Source organism: Amblyomma mixtum, chromosome 3, assembly GCF_055824585.1.
Source record: "Amblyomma mixtum isolate Tamu chromosome 3, ASM5582458v1, whole genome shotgun sequence".
NCBI classification, from domain to species: Eukaryota; Metazoa; Arthropoda; class Arachnida; order Ixodida; family Ixodidae; genus Amblyomma; species Amblyomma mixtum.
In genome coordinates, this window is record NC_143014.1 from 312,499,995 (window position 1) to 312,514,929 (window position 14,935).

Consider the following 14,935-nt stretch of genomic DNA (forward strand, 5'->3'; position numbering starts at 1 on the left):
CGAGTAACTTCTCCGAGTTCAGAACGTCTCCATGCTGCAGGTGCGCAGCCTGTGGTGTGACTCGGCGGGCTCGCGCGGCGGTGGATCAAACCTGCAAGGTGTCTCGTCCAGTCCAAAATCGTCGAATGAGTCGTCTTCTAAAGACTCGCTGGTCTCGGAAAAGCTGTTCTCCGCGCTTTCAGTCATGTCGACTGCGCGGCTCAGGGTAGTTGCGATATCTTCGGGGACTTCGCAGCGCGGCGAACCCCTCAGTGACGTCACAGTCAATACCGCACGAAGGCACTTCCTCGGTTTCGGTTTTGCGGTTTCGGTTTCGAGTTGTGCGTTTTTTGCTGTTTAAATATTATTTTAGGGTAACTTTTGAAAACCTTGCATCGTACACATTACAGGGGGCTCTTAGGAACACAAATCAGCGATTAATTAAAATGGCTGAAAAATCGCCGGAGTTGCCCTTTAAGAAAGTAGCAAGCAGACAACGTTCAGGTCGCATTCCCAGCACCCCGCAAACTTTCTATGGATTGAGCCATTAATAACCGAGAAAATCAATCGGCATGTACTGTGAAACATCAAAACAAGTTCACAGAGTGCAGGACTCGGGTTGTTTACCACATTTCCTTAAGCTGCGGGCTCATCTACATTGGCCAAACGCGTCGGTGTCTCAGTGAGCGAGCCAGCGAGGACTGCCGAAATCTGCGAAATAATAAAGCAAGCTTCCTAGTGGATCACTGCAAAGCAGCAACTGCCGTCCTGAGACGGAGAAAACTATGTTCTTGAGGAGTGGCAAGGACAGGTTCGAGAAAGAGCTGGTGGAAGTCTATTTTTATCAGTGTAAAGAAGACGACGGGCATACGCGCGAGCCACATGGCCATCGCCCGGTGCACGCTCCTGGCTGGACTAGCTGACCTCGGACTGCTATTGGCCCTGCTCCCGTGAAGAAGATTCAACGAAGCGTTCCTTTGGCGCGCGCGGTTTGCGTCAGCGGCGGTTCCGACAGAAACAGACGCTATGCTCCGGCGTAGCAGAGCTGGCTTTCGGAATTGTCCGCTGCCAGCCTGAAAACCGCCACGCTGCTTGCAGCATAAAGGAGCCTCGCAAAGGTCACTCTCGAAGCTGTTGCAGCGCTGAATGCCACGCCGAAAGCACGGGGGACGACCACCTCTTCAGGAATTCTCTCACCAAGAGGTATCGTGGCCGAAGGCGAAGCAAAGACGACGAGGCTCAGCTGCTGGACGCCGAGTCCGACGCCGGACACGAGAGCGGCAGCTCGCAAAAGCCGGCGCGCAGCAGTATCCAGCAGCCAGTGGCCAAGTCGTCGGGTGCGGTGCCACTTGCGTTCACGTGACCGCCCAAGGGGCCCTGTCCACGCCCATCCAAGCAGAGACCTTCTCCCGTCCCGACAGCAGCCTGCGGCGGACCGCGGGTCCACGTCTCGCTGCCAGAGGAAGACCTGAGCACCAGGACCAAGTATGCTGCAGGACACCAGGCTGGAAGTGCAGACAAACGCAAAGTGTCATCGGCAGTGTCAGCACTGCCACCGAGACCTGCGTCGTGTCAGCCGCCCCAGCTGCCTGGGAAGTCAAGGTCGCTATGCCCAGCCGAGAGAGCCCAGCTGGCGTTCCCTGGCTGCCATGGTCAGGAGGCGACGCCCAGGCAGTCTCCGTCACGGGCGCGAGCGCGCAGCCCTTCGCTGGCCACGGGCGTTCTGTCGCTAGACGCCCTGCTCGGTCAGCTCTGTTCACGCCACTGCAACATCGCCATGAGGGTCAAGGATCATCGGGACGGCGAGCACCACCACAGACAGCACGGGGAATGCCGGTCGCTCGCCCAGAAGAGCAGCAGCGAGATATGCGCCATGAAGGAGGTGGCGCTGATGCCCTGCAGATGCCACTTTCCAACAAGTTTCCCGACAAGCATAGAGGTCCTCATGACTGTGGAACATTCGTTCAGCACATACCCGTCGCTGTCGGAGCGAAGCCCGCAACGCGACAGCTCCATGCTCAGCGTGGTACACAGCAAAAAGGGCCACCAGAAGTGCGCACCAGGCGATGGACATGCGCCTGGCGCGTATGCCTGTCGTATTCCTTGCGTCAGGAAAGAAGAGAACAGATGCGTCAGCAAGCCATCCATTGCGTCCAGCAACGAGGAGTTCACTTTGCTAGAAGGATTTTTGTAGGTTCTTCATTTTGTCGTGTACTTCCTTCGGCATTGGGTGCTACTCTTTTTGATGATGTGCCGTTGTTTGCGCGGATTCCTGTTTGCATTTTCTGCCTTTGACGCAGACTTTGGTCCGAGCCTGTTTTTCACTTTTTTTTCACTTTTTTCCATGTTTCTTGTTGGTCATCTTATATTATTCATATGGTTGCTGGTTAATTGGTTCCGGTTGTTAAAGGTTTTTACACTCACCAAGCCTTTCGTCTTTTGTACGTTTGACGCGGCTTTGGCCTTAAATCTTCATTCTTCAGCTTTTTTTCTACACTTCATTTTGATCTTCTGGTATCACTTCTCATCCGGCTGTATTGTTTTCGGTTGTTAAGGCTCTGCTTGGTCATGATCGTTTGATTATCATGCTGATGTAGAGCTGTTTGTTATATTTTTCTTGACGTTGTTTGTTTTCTGTTCCGGCAAAAATAAAATTTGTTACGTGGCTAATTATCGTGCTTCATGTATTAGATCTCTTTCAGGGATTGGTTGTACTGCGTGTATTGGCTTCGTGAGTTTGCGAATGCGTGATTGCATGGATGTTACGGAGTGTTGGCTTAAAAAAGGCATGTTTGACGAGAAATAAAATTCACTGTAAACCTTAAACCAATTGTAAGTTAGCTCTGGCCCTGTCAAGTATGTTTCTCTTTTGTCCCTGTATTTCGCGCCGTTTTCTTTGTGAATCATGAACCAACTAGTCCAAACTAGAGTTCTCACATGCTCCTACAGTTTAAAAATTGGTTTGCTTCGCAAACACCCATGTTATCCCATAGTCCCAAAGCGCCCATCTAGTGCACTGTTTAAGAACAAACCGCTAGCAATCAGGCCACTGCGCTTGCGTTCTAAAGAGATGGGCCAGAACCTCGGCTCACTGAACACATTACATGGCATAGCTCAAAGACAAGAACCACTTCCTCCATGGTACAATTTTGCTTCAGCCCACGAATTCCACTTGTACATAATTCCGCAAAAAGCACTCTGTAACAAAATACAAGAGTTTCTTGCACTACAGAAAAAATACAGTGGTCTGACGGACTTTTATACTGATGATTTAAAAACAGATGCTTACGATAGAAGCACAGTAATAAGTGCGAATGAGAAGAAAATAGTAAGACCTCCACAGTGTTCATCGATTGTCATGGCTAATGTTACGCTAGCCGTAATAAACCGCCCCATTTCTGCTTCCTGTGACGTGCTCTAATAATTCATTTCAGCTTGGTGACATAGCTATAGCTTGGTGACGCAGCTATATGGCAAAACAAATGAAGACCAAGGCTCTCTATTTGCCGGTAGAGTGCACAGAAACTCGGAAGACTTTCAGGCATCCCTGATGCGCTTTTCCGAGAAAATTAGGAGTATGGCCTACTGTGTGCGCGATGGTATCTGTTCGGCCAGCTGGCACGGTTTTGCAGGTGGTAGTTTTGCCTGCGGGAACGCCTACAACTGCGTGACTCAGAACATTGCCTTTTTTGTGAGCACGCCGACGACAGTCAGTTTTCGTATCATTGTTAGGAATCTGCAGTTCTCTGTCCTCCTTTCGTCTCGTGTTCCCAGGAGCAGGGCGGCGACGACTCGTCAATACGAAATGAGTAGATCACCTCGCGCTGTTTACGAACAGTAGGGCGTCGGGGCCCACCGTCGAAGGGTGTATACTCTGGATAGCCCAAACATCCTCATTACTGTATAGGTTAGCCAGTGGCCTCTACAGCGGGCCTCTCTAGGGAGCGGAATGGTGTATAGCTTTGCGATGTTGGGCATTTTTTAACTGAAATCGCATCCGAGCGTGCTAACGCCGTGATCCAAGTTGGATTCGTGCAGCCACACTATATACCGAACGACAGATGTTTACCTTTTTACTAAGAAAGATTAAAACGGTGTACTTAACGTTAATGAAGGGCACATCGCAGACACTGTCAGCACTTTCTGGCTACCACTTTGCTCTTCGCTTGCCTTGCAAGCACGTTGTAATCGTTCAAAAAGCAGTAGATGGTCATGACGCTTCTCTCGTGTTCTTAAACAGCACATTCTACTTGATAAGAACTAGACAGCAGTCAGGAAAAATTCGAGGGGACATTTAAGCTCCGCTTTAAGGGAATGACGCGATAGCATTAATGAGCTAATGCCCATATATACAAAACTGGTCATTCTCGATTTTACATTCATAGGTCCCTGGGAGTCCCCATACCCCTCCTGGCGCAGTGGTGCATCGGTTAAGCGATGCGCCACTGCCCTGCGATGGCAGGTGCTGCCACCGGTGGGGCTTGTGCGACCCAAGTTGCTCTTCCCGAGCAACCTTTCGCGGCCAGTCATTAATTTGACTCCCACCTGCTACTGTGGTCAGTTCACCCACAATAAGGTGGGCAGGTTACGGTGACGCCACCAGGTCTCGTGACCTAGGCGGCCCACCTAGGCTGCTTCTCCAGGAATTTTTTCGCTCTCAACGCCGACCACGACGGCGTCGGATTTTCTGCAAAGCGGGGACCTTAACCCTGTCGCGTTATGACTACAATTATCTGTCGCTAGCGAGAACTAATCCACCGCACCACGTAGCAAGCAGCCGAATTTGTTTACCACGAGGTTACGTCAGCCGCAAGTGCAATACGTAATACATCGCGTAGGCCGGGAGATCATCGACGTTTCTAGACCTGATTGGTGCCTTACGAAGCAGCAAAATTTTAAGCTCCGTCGCTGCGTTCGGCTTCGTGTTTTGAAAAGCCCACATTGGCATCTTGGTGGTTTCACCTGCAGTTTGTATGTGCCTGGTTTTCAACAGTGTCGGTAGGCGCTGCGTTCAGCTCTGCATTCTCAGGCATGATTTCTGTAGTGCCGATGTGTTTCTGCTAAGCCTTCCGTCTCGGCAGTGTAATGACACTCAGTGAACGACTCTTGTTAAGCACCTTCCCCGCCTTTTGTTTCCGGGAACAATACAAGGTTTTGGAGTTAGTGTCTCAGCGTTGAAATTAGCTTATGGGTATAACTTGAATACCCTGCTTTTGAACCACACTCGGAAGCTGCTTGCTAATCCCTTGGGTGCAGTCGAGCTCGGTGTCCATGCATAATGAGGTAAGGACAGTGTGACCAGAACCACCGCGAAAGAGAGCAACTCTGTCGGCCGTCAGCTCGTGCTTATGCCGCTCCTATTCAGGTCGGGAATTATGGCTTTGCCTTCGTTTTCGGCCATCCTCTGTAGTGCAGTAGGTGGTCTTGCTCCTGGCAGAAGCGCGAAAACGATCTAGTCTTTGAAGTCTTTGAAGAATCACCGAAACTACGTTTTGCTTGAGATTTCTATTGAACATGTTTATCTTCAAAAATTCTTTCATGGCTCTTGCACACACTCATCCAGATTCCAGATACGGTGAGGTAGGCACTTTCTTATGCGTGGCGAGTATTGTGGGTGCTGCACCGTTTCTTTCGCCTCCCCGCTCCCCCAATTTTTTTCCTAAACTTCTTGTTTATTCATCTGCAGCTTATTTTCTTCTTCATTCTCATCCGCTGATCGTGGTCTGAGCGTCGTATTCATTCCAAACCTATTTTTTTAGTTCACGGTAGAAATGTCAACTTGCAAATAGTTTCTACTCATTAGATGCTCGGCTTTCTTGTGAATGCAGTTGTGACGAATGCTGGAAGGGCAACACGAGCTTTTTATATACTACAGAATGTCTCCACAGCTATTCGATGCCCAGCTGTTATTCCATCAAAAAACGGCGTACAGAAAAACACGGAAAATGCAAGGAGAACGGGCCTTTCTTCTTTTGCTTTCCGTGTTTTTCTGTGCGCCCTTTTTTGATGGATTGTTACCAACTAGCCCAACTTTCTGCTTTACTCAACCTGCTGTCATTACTTACAAAGGACCTCAAGAGGGATTACATCATGTTCGTTGATCCGCACCTCGTTGATCCGCACGTAGTTTCTGTGCGCAGGTATGTTGAGGATTTCTTGGTTATTCCCAAGGACATTTCTCAGCATGAGCTAGACGCTGCAGTCGCAAGGACTATGTTAGTGTTCACAGACCACAGCCAATGTCTCAGTTTCACTACAGAGGTCCCAACAAGTGGTGAACTCCAGTTCTTGGATCTCAGGATACGGTTTCGTAAAGATGACTTTTGTTGGATGTATGATCTGCGTTCAAAGAAGGATTTGCTACCTTTTCACAGTGCTCATTCGAAGCTCGTGAAGCGGGTGACTGTTTCGAACTCCTTGCAAGCGGCTTTGAACAAATCATGCCCCAAATAATCTCGCCAAGTTTCAGCGCTCAAGTTCAGCGATTAAAAGAAGCAGGATACCCCTCTTGTACGGTTTCTTCCATGTGTGAAGCCATTCTGCAGAAGTTGAAGCAAGGTCCTCAAAGCAGAGATCTGGTTTCGCGCAACCGTGTGCGGTAATACCGTACATCCATAAGTCTCGCATAACCTTAAGAAAGTAGCAAGCAGACATAACGTTCAGGTCTGATTCTCAGCACCCCGCAAACTTTCTAAGGTGTGCGCCATTAATAATTAATTAATAATAACAATCGGCTTGTACTGTAAAACATCAAAACAAGTTCACAAAGTGTAGGACTCGGGTTGTTTACCAGATTCCTGTAAGCTGCGGGCTCATCTATATTGGCCAAACACGTCGATGTCTCAATGAGCGTGCAAGCGAGCAGTGCCGCAATCTGCGAAATAATAAAAGAAGCTTCCAAGTGGATCACTGCAAAGCAGCAATTGCCGTCCTGAGTAGGAGAAAACTATCTTCTTCAGGAGTGGCAAGGACAGGTTCGAGAAAGAGGTGGTGGAAGCCTATTTTATCAGTGTAAAGAAGACGACGGGCATACACGCGCGAGCCGCATGGCCATCACCCGGTGCACGCTCCTGGCTGGACTAGCTGGCCTCGGACTGCTATTGGCCCTGCTCCCGTGAAGAAGATTCAACGAAGCGTTCCTTTGGCGCGCGCAGTTAGCGTCAGCGGCGATTCGGACAGAAACAGACGCTATGCTCCGGCGTAGCAGAGCTGGCTTTCGGAATTGTCCGCTGCCAGCCTGAAAACCGCCACGCTGATTGCAGCATGAAGGAGCCTCGCAAAGGTCACTCTCGAAGCTGTCGCAGCGCTGAATGCCGCGCCGAAAGCACGGAGGACGACCACCTCTTCAGGAATTCTCTCAGCAAGAGGTATCGTGGCCGAAGGCGAAGCAAAGACGACGAGGCTCAGCTGCTGGACGCCGAGTACGACGCCGGACACGAGAGCGCCAGCTCGCAACAGCCGGCGCGCAGCGGTAGCCAGCAGCCAGTGGCCATGTCGTTGGGTTCGGTGCCACTTGCGATCACGCGACCGCCCAAGGGGCCCTGTCCACGCCCATTCAACCAGAGGCCTTCTCCCGTCCCGACAGCAGCCTGCGGCGGACCCCGGGGCCACGTCTCGCTGCCAGAGGAAGACCTGAGCACCAGGACCAAGTATGCTGCAGGACACCAGGCTGGAAGTGCAGACAAACGCAAAGTGTCATCGGCAGTGCCAGCACTGCCACCGAGACCTGCGTCGTGTCAGCCGCCCCAGCTGCCTGGGAAGTCAAGGTCGCTATGCCCAGCCGAGAGAGCCCAGCTGGCGTTCCCTGGCTGCCAAGGTCAGGAGGCGACGCCCAGGCAGTCTCCGTCACGGGCGCGAGCGCGCAGCCCTTCGCTGGCCAAGGGCGTTCTGTCGCTAGACGCCCTGCTCGGCCAGCTCTGTTCACGCCACTGCAACATCGCCATGAGGGTCAAGAATCATCGGGACGGCGAGCACCACCACAGACAGCACGAGGAATGCCGGTCGCTCGCCCAGAAGAGCAGCAGCGAGATATGCGCCATGAAGGAGGTGGCGCCGACGCCCTGCAGATGCCACTTTCCAACAAGTTTCCCGACAAGCATAGAGGTCCTCATGACTGTGAAACATTCGTGCAGCACCCACCCGTCGCAGTCGGAGCGAAGCCTGCAACGCGACAGCTCCATGGTCAGCGTGGTACACAGCAAAACGGGCCACCAGAAGTGCGCACCAGGCGATGGACATGCGCCTGGCGCGTATGCCTGTCGTATTCCTTGCGTCAGGAAAGAAGAGAACAGATGCGTCAGCAAGCCATCCATTACGCCCAGCAACGAGGAGTTCACTTTGCTAGAAGGATTTTTGTAGGTTCTTCATTTTGTCGTGTACTTCCTTCGGCATTGGGTGCTACTGTTTTTGACGATGTGCCGTTGTTTGCGCGGATCACTGTTTGCATTTTCTGCCTTTGACGCAGACTTTGGTCCGAGCCTGTTTTTCACTTTTTTTCTCACTTTTTTCCATGTTTCTTGTTGGTCCTTGGATATTATTCATATGGTTGCTGGTTAATTGGTTCCGGTTGTTAAAGGTTTTTACACTCACCAAGCCTTTCGCCTTTTGTACGTTTGACGCGGCGTCGGCCTTAAATCTTCATTCTTCAGCTTCTTTTCTACATTTCATCTTGATCTTCTGGTATCACTCCTCATGCGGTTGTTTTGTTTTCGGTTGTTAAGGCTCTTCTTGGTCATGATGGTTTGATTATCATGCTGATGTAGAGCTGTTTGCTATATTTTTCTTGACGTTGTTTGTTTTTTGTTCCGGCAAAAATAAAATTTGTTACGTGGCTAATTATCGTGCTTCATGTATTAGATCTCTTTCAGGGATTGGTTGTACTGCGTGTATTGGCTTCGAGAGTTTGTGAATGCGTGATTGCATAGATGTTACGGCGTGTTGGCTTAAAAAAGGCATGTTTGACGAGAAATAAAATTCACTGTAAACCTTAAACCAGTTGTAAGTTAGCTCTGGCCCTGTCATGTATGTTTCTCTTTTGTCCCTGTATTTCGCGCCGTTTTCTTTGTGAATCATGAACCAACTAGTCCAAACTAGAGTTCTCACATGCTCCTACAGTTTAAAAATTGGTTTGCTTCGCAAACACTCATGTTATCCCATAGTCCCAAAGCGCCCATCTAGAGCACTGTTTAAGAACAAACCGCTAGCTAATAGGCCACTGCGCTTCCGTTCTAAAGAGATGTGCCAGAACCTCGGCTCACTGAACACATTACCTGGCATAGCACAAAAATGAGAACCACTTCCTCCATGGTACAATTTTGCTTCAGCCCACGAATTCCACTTGTACATAATTCCGCAAAAAGCACTCTATTACAAAATACAAGAATTTCTTGCACTACAGAAAAAATACAGTGGTCTGACGGACTTTTATACTGATGATTTAAAAACAGATGCTTACCTGGGAAGCGCAGTAATAAGTGGGAATGAGAAGAAAATAGTAAGACCTCCACAGTGTTAATCGATTTTCATAGCTAATGTTACGCTAGCCATAAAAAACCGCCACATTTCTGCTTCCTGTGACGTGCTCTAATATTTCATTTCAGCTTGGTGACATAGCTATAGCTTGGTGACGCAGCTATATTCCAAAAAAAGAAGACCAAGGCTCTCTGTTTGCCGGTAGACTACACAGGAACTCGGAAGACTTTCAGGTGTCCCTGCTGCGCCTTTCCGAGAAAATTAGGAGTATGGCCTACTGTGTGCGCGATGGTATCTGTTCAGCCAGCTGTCATGGTTTTGCAAGTGGTAGTTTTGCCTGCGGCTACGCATACAACTGCGTGACTCAGAACATTGCCTTTTTTGTGAGCACGCCGACGACAGTCAGTTTTCGTATCATTGTTAGGAATCTGCAGTTCTCTGTCCTCCTTTCGTCTCGTGTTCCCAGGAGCAGGGCGGCGACGACTCGTCAATACGAAATGAGTAGATCACCTCGCGCTGTTTACGAACAGTAGGGCGTCGGGGCCCACCGTCGAAGGGTGTATACTCTGGATAGCCCAAACATCCTCATTACTGTATAGGTTAGCCAGTGGCCTCTACAGCGGGCCTCTCTAGGGAGCGGAATGGTGTATAGCTTTGCGATGTTGGGCATTTTTTAACTGAAATCGCATCCGAGCGTGCTAACGCCGTGATCCAAGTTGGATTCGTGCAGCCACACTATATACCGAACGACAGATGTTTACCTTTTTACTAAGAAAGATTAAAACGGTGTACTTAACGTTAATGAAGGGCACATCGCAGACACTGTCAGCACTTTCTGGCTACCACTTTGCTCTTCGCTTGCCTTGCAAGCACGTTGTAATCGTTCAAAAAGCAGTAGATGGTCATGACGCTTCTCTCGTGTTCTTAAACAGCACATTCTACTTGATAAGAACTAGACAGCAGTCAGGAAAAATTCGAGGGGACATTTAAGCTCCGCTTTAAGGGAATGACGCGATAGCATTAATGAGCTAATGCCCATATATACAAAACTGGTCATTCTCGATTTTACATTCATAGGTCCCTGGGAGTCCCCATACCCCTCCTGGCGCAGTGGTGCATCGGTTAAGCGATGCGCCACTGCACTGCGATGGCAGGTGCTGCCACCGGTGGGGCTTGTGCGACCCAAGTTGCTCTTCCCGAGCAACCTTTCGCGGCCAGTCATTAATTTGACTCCCACCTGCTACTGTGGTCAGTTCACCCACAATAAGGTGGGCAGGTTACGGTGACGCCACCAGGTCTCGTCACCTTGGCGGCCCACCTAGGCTGCTTCTCCAGGAATTTTTTCGCTCTCAACGCCGACCACGACGGCGTCGGATTTTCTGCAAAGCGGGGACCTTAACCCTGTCGCGTTATGACTACAATTATCTGTCGCTAGCGAGAACTAATCCACCGCACCACGTAGCAAGCAGCCGAATTTGTTTACCACGAGGTTACGTCAGCCGCAAGTGCAATACGTAATACATCGCGTAGGCCGGGAGAGATGATCGAGGTTTCTAGACCTGATTGGTGCCTTACGAAGCAGCAAAATTTTAAGCTCCGTCGCTGCGTTCGGCTGCGTGTTTTGCAAAGCCCACATTGGCATCTTGGTGGTTTCACCTGCAGTTTGTATGTGCCTGGTTTTCAACAGTGTCGGTCGGCGCTGCTTTCAGCTCTGCATTCTCAGGCATGATTTCTGTAGTGCCGATGTATTTCTGCTAAGCCTTCCGTCTCGGCAGTGTAATGACACTCAGTGAACGACTCTTGTTAAGCACCTTCCCCGCCTTTTGTTTCCGGGAACAATACAAGGTTTTGGAGTTAGTGTCTCAGCGTTGAAATTAGCTTATGGGTATAACTTGAATACCCTGCTTTTGATCTACACTCGGGAGCTGCTTGCTAATCCCTTGGGTTCAGTCGAGCTCGGTGTCCATGCAAAATGAGATAAGGACAGTGTGACCAGAACCACCGCGAAAGGGAGCAACTCTGTCGGCCGTCAGCTCGTGCTTATGCCGCTCCTATTCAGGTCGGGAATTCTGGCTTTGCCTTCGTTTTCGGCCATCCTCTGTAGTGCAGTAGGTGGTCTTGCTCCTGGCAGAAGCGCCAAAACGATCTAGTCTTTGAAGAGTCACCGAAGCTACGTTTTGCTTGAGATTTCTATTGAACATGTTTATCTTCAAAAATTCTTCCATGGCTCTTGCACACACTTATCCAGATACGGTGAGCTAGGCACTTTATTATGCGTGGCGAGTGTTGTGGCTGCTGCACCGTTTCTTTCGCCTCCCCGCTCCCCAATTTTTTGCCTAAACTTCTTGTTTATTCATCTCCAGCTTATTTTCTTCTTCCTTCTCATCCGCTGATCATCGTCTGACCATCGTCTTCATTCCAAATCTATTTTTGTAGTTGACGGTAGAAATGTCAACTTGAAAATATTTTCAACTCATTAGATGCTCGGCTTTCTTGTGAATGCAGTTCTGACGAATGCTGGAAGGGCAACACGAGTTTTTCATATAATACAGAATGTCTCCACAGCTATTCGATGCCCTGCTGTCATTCCATCAAAAAACGGCGCTCAGAAAAACACGGAAAATGCAAGGAGAACGGGCCTTTCTCCTTTTGCTTTCCGTGTTTTTCTGTGCGCCGTTTTTTGATGGATCGTTAGCAACTAGCCCAACTTTCTGCTTTACTCAACCTGCTGTCATTACTTACAAAGGACCTCAAGAGGGATTACATCATGTTCGTTGATCCGCACCTCGTTGATCCGCACGTAGTTTCTGTGCGCAGGTATGTTGTGGATTTCTTGGTTATTACCAAGGAGATTTCTCAGCATGAGCTAGACGCTGCAGTCGCAAGGATTATGTTAGTGTTCACAGACCACCGCCAATGTCTTAGTTTCTCTAAAGAGGTCCTAACAAGTAATGAACTCCAGTTCTTGGATCTTAGGATACGGTTTCGTAAAGATGACTTGTGTTGGATGTATGATCTACGTTCAAAGAAGGATTTGCTACCTTTTTACAGTGCTCATTCGAAGCTCGTGACGCGGGCGGCTGTTTCGAACTCCTTGCAAGCGGCTTTGAACAAATCATGCCTTATATAGTCTCGCCAAGTTTCAGCCCTCGAGTTTAGCTGTTAAAAGAAGCAGGATACCCCTCTTGTACGGTTTCTTCCGGGTGTGAAGCCATTCTGCAGAAGTTGAAGCAAGGTCCTCAAAGCAGAGATCTGGTTTCGTGCAACCGTGTGGCGGTGATACCGTACATCCATAAGTCTCGCATAACCTTAAGAAAGTAGCAAGCAGACATAACGTTCAGGTCTGATTCTCAGCACCCCGCAAACTTTCTAAGGTTTGCGCCATTAATAATTAATTAATAATAACAATCGTCTTGTACTGTGAAACATCAAAACAAGTTCACATAGTGTAGGACTCTGGTTGTTTACCAGATTCCCTTAATCTGCGGGCTCATCTACATTGGCCAAACACGTCGATGTCTCAATGAGCGTGCAAGCGAGCACTGCCGAAATCTGCGAAATAATAAAAGAAGCTTCCAAGTGGATCGCTGCAAAGCAGCAATTGCCGTCCTGAGTTGGAGAAAACTATCTTCTTGAGGAGTGGCAAGGACAGGTTCGAGAAAGAGGTGGTGGAAGCCTATTTTATCAGTGTAAAGAAGACGACGGGCATACGCGCGAGCCGCATGGCCATCACCCGGTGCACGCTCCTGGCTGGACTAGCTGGCCTCGGACTGCTATTGGCCCTGCTCCCGTGAAGAAGATTCAACGAAGCGTTCCTTTGGCGTGCGCGGTTAGCGTCAGCGGCGGTTCGGACAGAAACAGACCCTATGCTCCGGCGTAGCAGAGCTGGCTTTCGGAATTGTCCGCTGCCAGCCTGAAAACCGCCACGCTGCTTGCAGCATGAAGGAGCCTCGGAAAGGTCACTCTCGAAGCTGTCGCAGCGCTGAATGCCGCGCCGAAAACACGGGGGACGACGACCTCTTCAGGAATTCTCTCAGCAAGAGGTATCGTGGCCGAAGGCGAAGCAAAGACGACGAAGCTCAGCTGCTGGACGCCGAGTACGATGCCGGACACGAGAGCGGCAGCTCGCAACAGCCGGCGCGCAGCGGTAGCCAGCAGCCAGTGGCGAAGTCGTCGGGTGTGGTGCCACTTGCGATCAAGCGACCGCCCAAGGGGCCCTGTCCACGCCCATCCAACTAGAGGCCTTCTCCCGTCCCGACAGCAGCCTGCGGCGGACCCCGGGGTCCACGTCTCGCAGCCGGAGGAAGACCTGAGCACCAGGACCAAGCATGCTGCAGGACACCAGACTGGAAGTGCAGACAAACGCAAAGTGTCATCGGCAGTGCCAGCACTGCCACCGAGACCTGCGTCGTGTCAGCCGCACCAGCTGCCTGGGAAGTCAAGGTCGCTATGCGCAGCCGAGAGAGCTCAGCTGGCGTTCCCTGGTTGCCAAGGTCAGGAGGCGACGCCCAGCCAGTCTCCGTCACGGGCGCGAGCGCGCAGCCCTTCGCGGGCGACGTGCGTTCTGTCGCTAGACGCCCTGCTCGGCCAGCTCTGTTCAGGCCATTGCAACATCGCCATGAGGGTCAAGGATCATCGGGACGGCGAGCACCACCACAGACAGCACGAGGAATGCCGGTCGCTCGCCCAGAAGAGCAGCAGCGAGATATGCGCCATGATGGAGGTGGCGCCGACGCCCTGCAGATGCCATTTTCCAACAAGTTTCCCGGCAAGAATAGAGGTACTCATGACTGTGAAACATTCGTGCAGCACACACCCGTCGCTGTCGGAGCGAAGCCTGCAACGCGGCAGCTCCATGGTCAGCGTGGTACACAGCAAAACGGGCCACCAGAAGCGCGCACCAGGCGATGGACATGCGGCTGGCGCGTATGCCCGTCGTATTCCTTACGTCAGGAAAGAAGAGGGCCGATGCGTCAGCAAGCCATCCATTACGCCTAGCAACGAGGAGTTCACTCTGATAGAAGGATTTTTGTAGGTTCTTTTTGTCGTGTACTCCCTTCGGCATTTAGTGCTATTCTTCTTGACGATGTGCCGTTGTTTGCCCGGATTCCTGTTTGCATTTTCTGCCTTTGACGCAGACTTTGATCCGAGCCTGTTTTTCACTTTTTTTTCACTTTTTTTCCATGTTTCTTGTTGGTCATCGGATATTATTCATATTGTTGCTGGTTGATTGGTTCTGGTTGTTAAAGGTTTTTACACTCACCAAGCCTTTCGCCTTTTGTACCTTTGACGCGGCATTTGCCTTAAATCTGCATTTTTCAAATTTTTTCATATATTTCTTCAGGCGGTTATATCGTTTTCGGTTGTTAAGGCTTTTCTTGGTCATGATCGTTTTTCATGCTGATGTAGAGCTGTTATATTTTTCTTGACGTTGTTTGTTTGTTTTTTCGGATTAAAAAATAAAGTTTGTTACGTTGTTAATTAT

At 50.1% G+C, this 14,935-nt stretch overlaps 1 protein-coding gene and 2 pseudogenes across 1 annotated transcript; all 3 read left to right on the forward strand.

The window, feature by feature from the left end:
- The first annotated feature begins 861 nt into the window (after positions 1-861).
- On the forward strand, positions 862-2,173 carry LOC149355630 (uncharacterized; annotated as a pseudogene).
- Positions 2,174-7,242: 5,069 nt separating this feature from the next.
- LOC149355631 (uncharacterized) lies at positions 7,243-8,337 on the forward strand. The gene has a single exon (XM_089576147.1). It carries the CDS (start codon positions 7,243-7,245, stop codon positions 8,335-8,337), a length of 1,095 nt encoding a protein of 364 aa, XP_089432273.1.
- A 5,052-nt stretch (positions 8,338-13,389) lies between these two features.
- Positions 13,390-14,485, forward strand: LOC149355632 (uncharacterized; annotated as a pseudogene).
- The last annotated feature ends 450 nt before the right edge of the window (positions 14,486-14,935 follow it).

What these genes read in the sequence shown, in the direction of transcription:
- LOC149355631 (XM_089576147.1), top strand. Translation starts at nt 7,243, where the DNA reads ATGAAGGAGCCTCGCAAAGGTCACTCTCGAAGCTGTCGCAGCGCTGAA.